The 8,120-nt window shown below is 60.3% G+C and overlaps 2 protein-coding genes across 6 annotated transcripts in view; one reads left to right on the top strand and one right to left on the bottom strand.

The window, feature by feature from the left end:
* Positions 1-740: 740 nt before the first annotated feature.
* On the top strand, positions 741-6,122 carry LOC107205595 (protein farnesyltransferase subunit beta-like). Of its 2 annotated transcripts, none has more exons than XM_033515316.1 (12): positions 741-767; positions 2,502-2,566; positions 2,684-2,756; positions 2,997-3,088; positions 3,375-3,521; positions 3,596-3,679; positions 4,256-4,342; positions 4,418-4,547; positions 4,630-4,762; positions 4,855-4,966; positions 5,053-5,167; positions 5,663-6,122. In XM_033515316.1, the coding sequence occupies exons 1-12, from the start codon at positions 756-758 to the stop codon at positions 5,771-5,773; spliced, it is 1,161 nt and encodes a 386-aa protein (XP_033371207.1). In that variant the 5' UTR covers positions 741-755; the 3' UTR covers positions 5,774-6,122. The 2 variants fall into 2 exon arrangements, with proteins under 2 accessions (XP_033371207.1, XP_015485653.1); XM_015630167.3 differs by lacking the exon at positions 741-767 and adding an exon at positions 1,326-1,449.
* MAX (MYC associated factor X) overlaps positions 6,113-8,120 on the bottom strand; it is a 3,245-nt gene continuing 1,237 nt past the window's right edge. For 2 of the 4 annotated variants that reach the window (XM_015630170.3, XM_015630172.3), the window contains 3 exons: positions 7,641-7,748; positions 7,312-7,441; positions 6,113-6,924 (listed from right to left, as the gene is read on the bottom strand). In XM_015630170.3, coding sequence (XP_015485656.1) covers positions 6,740-6,924; positions 7,312-7,441; positions 7,641-7,748 — 423 coding nt within the window. In that variant the 3' untranslated portion in view covers positions 6,113-6,739. The remainder of the gene's footprint in view (positions 6,925-7,311; positions 7,442-7,640; positions 7,749-8,120) is intronic. The other 2 variants (XM_015630171.3, XM_015630173.3) reach the window with 1 other exon arrangement.

Here is an 8,120-nt window from a genome sequence, read left to right as displayed (position 1 = left end):
GGATGCCGTGGGGAGCGGGGAGGGGACACCGGGGATACACCGGGAATACACCGGGAGATGCAGTGGGGAATTGGGCGGCGAAACGGGGGATGGACTGAGAGGAGAGATGGGGAAAACAGTGGGACGGAGCCAGGGATGAACCATAGGATATGCTGGGGATGCTTTGGAAAACGGGAGGTAGGAGACAGGGGATGTACCGGGGGACCAGTGAGGACTCCGAGGGCTCCGGGAGCACTGGGGATGTTCCCAATGCTCTGGGGGTGTTGGGAAGGGGACAGGGTGGTGCAGCAGGGGACACTGGGGTGACACAGAGCTGCACCAGAGGAACTGGTGACACTTAGGAAGGATGGGATGGCACCCAGCGGGACCTGGACAAGGAGGGGTTGTCCAGATTGTCCTATCCAGGGACAAGGCCCCCATGGGAACCTCGTGAGGGTGAACAAGGCCAAGGGCAGGGTTGGCACATGGATCAGGACGACTCCTGCAATAAGTGCAGGATGGGGGTGATGGGATGGAGAACAGCCCAAATGAGAGGAATCTGGGAGGATGAGAGGCTGGATATGACCTGGCAACGTGTGCTGGCAGCCCTGGAATGCCACTCATGGCCTGGGCTGTGTCACGGGCAGCATGGGCAACATTGTCCTCCTGTGCCCCACTCAGGTGAAATCCCACATGGAGCACTGTGTCCATCCCTGGGGTCCTTGTCATGGGAAGGACATGGAGTTGCTGGAGCAAGTCCAGAGAAAGCCATAGAAATGGTCCAAGGGGTAAGAACAAGCTAGGAGAGCTGGGATTGCTCAGCCTGGAGAAAAGAAGGCTCCAGGGAGAGTTAGAGCCATTCCAGCGTCTGTAGGGGCTCCAAGAGAGATGGACTTGGAATGAGGGCATGGAGCGACAGGACAAAGGGCAATGTCTCCAAAGTGGAAAAGGGGAGGTGTGGGTTGGATATTGGGAAAAAATTCTTCTCTGTGAGGGTGGAGAGGCACTGGAGTGGATTTCCCAGAGAGGCTGTGACTGGCTCATCCCTGGAAGTGTCCAAGGCCAGGCTGGACAGGGCTTGGAGCAACCTGCTCTAGCAGAAGGTCTCCCTGCCCATGGCAGGGGATAGAACTGGATGGGTTTTAGGGTTCTTATCAACCCAGCCCGTGGATTACACGATGACGTAATATATGACGTCACATCACGATGACGCAACGCCCGGGGGGGTGGTGGCTCCTACGCGCACGCGCACCGGAGCTGGGCGTGACCAAGACTGAAGGGGCGTGGTCACCAGGGAAAGGGGCGTGACCACGCGCGCTGGGCGTGGCCAGGAAGGCGGCCGCGCGTCCCCTCCCGGCCGCCGTCGCCCGCTGCCCCCGCGGCCGCAGCATGGCGGGAGCGGCCCCCGGCTCCGGCGGGCGGCGGCGGCTGCGGGACGATGGGCTGCGGACCTGCACCTCCGCCGAGCAGGTGCCGGGGGGTGCCAGGGGGCTGCAGGGTGCGGCGTGGGGTGTCGGGGCGGTGGGCTGTGGAGTGCCAGACTGCCGTGGGGCTGGGGTTTGGGGTGCCATGGAAGTGGGGTTTGGGGTGTCACGCTGCCGTGGGGCTGGGATTTGAGGTGCCATGGAAGTGGGTTTTGGGGTGCCAGGCTGGCGTGGGGCTGTGCTTTGGGATGCCGTGGAGCTGGGGTTTGGGGTACCATGGGACTGGGGTTTGGGGTACCATGGGACTGGGGTTTGGGGTGCCAGGCTGCCGCGGGGCTGGGCTTTGGGCTGCTCTGGGACGGGGCTCAGGGGTGCCATGGCACTGGGTGATCGCTATCCCAGTGTCCCTGCGGAGCTACTGTCCCCATAGCCGCTGTCACAGCAGCCCAGCAGCGAGCAGTGCTTTGGGGAGTCCAGCGGTGCCACCGCCCGCCAGCCACGGCAGCTTCCATGGGACACATCCGCCAGAACCAGTCGGGGGAGGGTGAGGGGTCCTGGGACAGCCAGACTCTCCCCTCCGTCCCTTTATCCTGACCCAGCCCTGGCAGCTGCCCTAGGTGCTGGGACAGGGTAAAAAGTGACTCCGGGTTTCCCAATCCGTGGGGTTCTTGCTCAATTCTGCCCTGGCAGGACACAGTGCCATGGATATGGGTCCCCGTGTGGCCCCTCCTCACCCCTGAGGCTGATCCTGGGGTATTTCCTTGAGGATTACCACGGCTTAGAGCGTCCAAGTCCCCGGTTATCTCAGCGTGAGCGGGAGGAGGGTGTTTTCCATGACAGTCTTGCAATGAACCAAACTCAAGCTGGATTTGTAAAGCAGCACGGGATGGTGCTGGATTCTGGCATAATTTGGGGCACAAAGCTCCTGGGAATTCCTGCTTTTAGAATTCCTAATTTTGCTGGGTGAGATGGGGCTGTGAATTGATAAACCCCTGGGATGGGGTAGAAGCTGGAGGGCACAGTGGGGACCATGTTTGGGATGTGCCAAGCCTCTTTCCAGAGCCCACCATAGTCTTTATTCCCATTTTTCCTGACAAGTCCAAGGTGGAGGACATTGTGCAGGAGGTCTATGATGCCTACAAGACAAACCATCACTCCTCACAGTGAGTATCAAAACTCAAAAAAAAAGACACTGACCCCAGGATTCTGCCCCTCCTGCCACTGTCCCCCTGTTTTCTCAGGCTATCCTGCCTGCTCATCCTCTCCTCTCTGTATTCCAGGTACGTCCTGCAGCGGGAAAAGCACTTCCATTACCTGAAGAGAGGCCTCCGGCAGCTCACTGAAGCCTATGAGGTACCAGGAATGACGGATATTCCACCTGGAGCCACTGGCTGGGGTGAACCCCTCTCCCTGGGGCTGTCACCAGGGTTGTTTGTTGCCGGAAGTTTGCCAGTCCCAGAGTGGACACAGCATTCCCTGTGTGCCCAGGCTCATCCCAGTGATGCTCTGGGCGTTCTCCTGGCTGTGTCCTCACTCCTGCCTGCTCCTGCCGTGTCCAGTGCCATTCCCTGACTGTGCCCTCTGTCCTTGCAGTGTCTGGATGCCAGTCGTCCCTGGCTCTGCTACTGGATCCTGCACAGCCTGGAGCTGCTGGATGAGCCCATTCCCGAGTCGGTGGCCTCTGAGTAAGTGGGGAGAGCTGGGGGGGGACCCCACCATGGCCTCTGTCGCTGCAGGCCACCCTCGTGACTCCGGAGGTGCCACCTCCCGCTGTCCCCAGAGCAAAGGAGCGCTTTGTCTCCCTGCCACCGTCAATGCCGCCCATTCTTCCGGCGGCTTCCTCGTGACGACGGAGATGGGAGGGTGACACCCCCGGCTTCGACCTCGGGGGGATTCATGAGGCTGGGTGGGGATGTATCACCCCAGTGAGTGACACAGGTGACACCGAGCCCCCTCCCCACCTTCCTGCAGTGTCTGCCAATTCCTGAGGCGGTGCCAGAGCCCCCAGGGTGGATTTGGGGGGGGTCCCGGCCAACACCCCCACCTCGCCCCCACCTACGCCGCCGTCAACGCGCTCTGCATCATCGGCACCGAGGAGGCCTTTGGCATCATTGACAGGTCTGGGGAGCTGGGAGAAGCTGGGTGGGAGGTGGGGTGCATGTCCCCCCTCTCACAGGTGCTGGATTCCGCAGGAAGAAGCTCTTGGAATACCTGCACTCACTGAAGCAGCCAGATGGCTCCTTCCTCATGCACGTGGGTGGAGAGGTGGATGTCAGGTGGGTGAGAGCTGCATGGGGGGGCTGTTTTGGAGGCCCTGGGCATTTTGGGGAGCCAGTGCTGGAAGCAGATGCTATGGTGGGGAGCTGGCGCCATTCTGGGGATTCAGTGCTGGGAGCTGGTGATGATTTTGGGAGCCAGTATCATTTTGGGGAGCTGGTGCTATGGTGAGGAGCCACTGCTAGTTTGGGGTACAGTTCTGGGGAGTCAGTGTTGTTTTGGGGAGCAAGTGCTGGGAGCTGGTGCCATTCTGAGGAGCCAGTGCCATGGCAGGGTGCAATTTTGGGAAACTGGTGCTGTTTTGGGGAGCTGGTGCTGTTTTAGGGAGCCAGTGCCACAGGGAGGTGTAGTTTTGGGGAGCCAATGCTGTTTTGGGGTGCTGGTGCCATGGCAGGGGGCCAGTGACACGAGCCACTGCCATGGTAAGGTGCCGTTGCAGGGAGCCAGTGCTGGATCAAACCTTGTGCTGTTTTGGGGAACCAAAGTAATTTTAGGGAGCTGGTGCTACTTTGGGGTGCCAGTGCCACATCCCTGAGTACCTGTCTCCTGAATCTCTGGGCACCCTTTTCCTGCAGGAGCGCCTACTGTGCCGCCTCAGTGGCCTCGCTGACCAACATCCTGACGCCCGCACTCTTCGCTGGGACGGCCGAGTGGATCGCCAGGTGAGATCTGGAGACAGGTGGGGGACAGGGGATGACATTCCTGGCTTCCCTGCCGCCCTGACCCCGCTCTCACAGATGCCAGAACTGGGAGGGTGGGATCGGCGGTGTGCCGGGCATGGAGGCGCACGGTGGCTACACTTTCTGCGGCGTGGCTGCGCTGGTCATCCTCAAGCAGGAACATCTGCTGAACCTCCGGAGCCTGCTGGTGAGTGACCCCTCTCTGGGTTACCGGGGGTCTCATCCTGCTGTGGATCTTTGGTCCCACACTGGTTGCCATCACCCCACAGCACTGGGTGACTGGGCGGCAAATGCGCTTCGAGGGCGGATTCCAGGGCCGCTGCAACAAGCTGGTGGATGGGTGCTACTCCTTTTGGCAAGCCGGGCTCCTGCCCCTGCTCCATCGGGCACTCCATGCCAGGGGTGAGTTGCCACAAGCTTCATCTGTCCCTAGAATGGCATCTTGAGGGATTTGACACCTTCTCTGGTGTTTCTCCTCTGGGTTTCCCTTCCAGGCGATCCAGCGCTGAGCATGGCACACTGGATGTTCGACCAGCTGGCACTGCAGGAATACATTCTCCTGTGCTGCCAGTGCCCGGCTGGTGGGCTGCTGGATAAGCCAGGAAAGTGAGTGCAGTGGGGAACACAGGGCTGCCTGGCATCAGGGATGCCCAGGTGCCCCCTTAGCATCCCAGTTATCTCCTTGCATGCAGATCCCGGGATTTCTACCACACCTGCTACTGCCTGAGTGGGCTGGCCATTGCACAGCACTTCGGAAGTGGAGATCTCCACAATGAGGTGGTCCTGGGTATCCCTGAGAATTGCCTGGTAAGTGCTAGGGATTGCTGGGGTGGGCAGGGATGAGCTTCCAGTGCTCCACAGCACTGAGAAAGGCAGATCCAATGGCAGTGGGAAAAGTTTGGGTTCAGCCTGGAGAAGAGAAGGCTTCAGGGAGAGCTTAGAGCTCCTTCAAGGGCCTAAAGAGCTACAAGGGAGCTGGAGTTGGGCTTGGGACAAGGGCTTGGAGTGACAGGACAAGGGGGAATGACTCCAAACTGGAAAAGGGTAATTTTAGATGGGATATGGGGAAGAAATTCTTCCCTGTGAGGGTGCTGAGGCCTTGGCTCAGGCTGCCCAGAGAAGCTGTGGCTGCCCTATCCCTGGAAGCGTTCAAGACCTGTTTGGACCAGGCTTGGAGCAACATGGGATGGCAGAGATTCCCTGTGCACAGTGGGTTGGACTAGATTATCCTTAAGGTGCCTTCCCATCCAAAGCATTCCAGGACTCCGTGATTAACATCCTCCATCCCTCTCTCTCCCACAGCAGGCCACACACCCTGTCTACAACATTGCCCCAGAGAAGGTGGCGAGGGCTGTGATGCACTTCCTGCAGTATCCCGTGCCCAGCCTGGATCCGACATCCACTGCTGAGTAGGGGGGTCCTGCTGCTGGCTCGGGGTGCTGAGTCCCGGGAGCGAGCGGCACAACCCATCCCCGTGGCGGCCTGGCCGGGCAGAGCGAGGTGCTCAGGGTGCTAGCAATACCAAAATCCAGCCTGCTCTGGGCCTGGTGTCCTGCTGCCATCCTGGCCAGAGCTGAGGTGGGACACGGGCTCTGGCAGAGCTTTTTGGCATCAATAAAACAGAAATGACACCCGCCATGTGCTGGTGGCCCCGGGGATGCGGGGCAGGAGGTGATGCCACATCTGGATCTGGTGGCACCGACTTCCCCCTTTCCAAGAACACGCGGTAACCACGGGGGAGGATAAAATAAGTGGAATTTTGGCTTTTTTTGTTTATTATTTATAGTCTTATAGTAAAGGGAAGCCTTAACTTGCAAGACAATTCTGGGCAGTATGTACAACATACCTTAGATCCATGGAATGGCATCAAAATGGGGGGAAAAGGGGCACCTACGGGGCAGGGATGGGCCACTGGAGTTCGGAAAATGCCACGGAGGTTGGGAAGGGTCAAGGGAGGAGAGGAGGAGGAGGAGGAGTGGGGAAGGAGCCCCCAAGCCTGGCTCTGTGCTCCGCCGACTCGGGCAGGTGGAGTTGCACACGGAGAAAATAAATAGGGAGATTCCCCCCCCCAGTGCTTGCTCCTTTTTGGGGGGGGGCTGCCCGGCTCCTCCCCGTTCTGGACTGCACTGGTCCCCGGGTATAAATAGAAATGCTCCTATAAAACCAGGAGGGAAGGGGAGGGGGGTCGCTAGCGGAGGGGAGTTGGCAGGGGAGTCTCCCTGACCCCCCAAGTCTTTCTGCTCGGCCTGGCCGGCTCCCCCCGGGGCCGGCACGCTGGGAGCAGGGAAGGGGCCAGGGAGGGCTGGGAAGCTGCAGTCCGAGAGCTTCTAGGAGCGGAGGGAGCAAGTCCTGCCGCAGGCCGGGGGACGGCGGGGGGGCCTAACTGGCCTCCATGCGCAGCTTCTTCCTGTTCTGCGGCTCGTCGGGCTCCGAGTCGGAGCTGGAGTCGGAGCCACCGTCGAAGGCGGAGATGGCGCTGCCCTTGGGGTTGGTGTAGAGGCTGTTGTCCGCGGGATAGCTGGCCTGGAGCTGGGCGCTGGCTCGGGCCTTCTCCAGCGCACGCACTGCGAGGGACGGCACCATGTCACCCCCCGGCCCAGCCCTGCCTGCAGCCCAGCTCCTGCCAGGCCCCAGCTCCCACTGAATCTTGGATCCCGAACTCTTCCGGACTCCAGATCCTGCCAGACCCAGCTCCCACTGAATTCTCGACCTTGCTAGACCCTGGTACTGCCACACCTCAGCTCTCACCAGATCCCAACTCCCACTGGATCTCAGCTCCCACCAGATACTGGATTCTGATGGATCGTATCTCCTGCCAGACCCCGGCTCCCACTGGATCTTGGATCCCAAAGCCTACTGGACCAGATCCTGGCTCCCAAACACTGCCAGACCCCAGCTCCTGGATCTCACACCCTGCCAGCCCCCATCTCCAGCCAGATCTCAGCTACCACCTTGCTGCTCCAGCAGCGCATTCTGCCGCTTGAGGTCATCGATGTCCTGCTGGTGTGTGTGGTTTTTCCGGCGCATGTACTGGATGTACTCTGTGGCTTTGTCCAGGATTTGGGCCCGGGATGCCTGTTGCAATAGTGGGAAAAGCCAGAGGCAAGATAAAGACCTAGTTCAGGGGAAAAACTGGAATTTTACGTCCCTCATCCCACCCTGGCTCTGGTCCTTGCTGGGGACTCCGGTGGCACAAGAGAGCCTGAGGAACATCCCAAATCGAGATGCCTGAACCACGGGTGGGTTCTGTCTGTGCTCCCAGCACGCTCCATAAACTCACCTTCTCTCCTTGGAGCGAGGGCACGGAATCCCGCAGGCTGTGGAAGCTATCCTTGATGTGGTCCCTGCGCTTGCGCTCCAGCGCGTTGTGATGAGCCCGTTTATCGGCCTGGGAGGGGGGGACAGGGGTGGCACTGGGAGGAGGCCACCACCTGCACCCCCAAAATTCCCTCTGCAAGAGCTCTGCTGAGCCCCCAGGGCGGCTCCATGGCCATGACGCCTCCGGCTGGGCCACCAGGGCGTGGGAAGGAGGCGGCTCCCAGTGCTTTCGGTTTCCCCAGCTTCCTGCTGCCGGGGCAGCTCTGGGTCCCGGGGAGAACGGGAAACTTTCCCCCTGGAACACGGTCACCTCCTCCCCTGCCCCCCTCAACCAACCAAACATCTCTGGACTTGCTCCAGCAACTCCATGTCCTTCCCATGACAAGGACCCCAGGGATGGACACAGTGCTCCATGTGGGATTTCACCTGAGTGGGGCACAGG

This window comes from Parus major, chromosome 5, assembly GCF_001522545.3.
Source record: "Parus major isolate Abel chromosome 5, Parus_major1.1, whole genome shotgun sequence".
Taxonomy (NCBI): Eukaryota; Metazoa; Chordata; class Aves; order Passeriformes; family Paridae; genus Parus; species Parus major.
The sequence above is the reverse complement of the archived record's forward strand: the minus strand, read 5'-3'. Positions and strand labels throughout refer to the sequence as shown.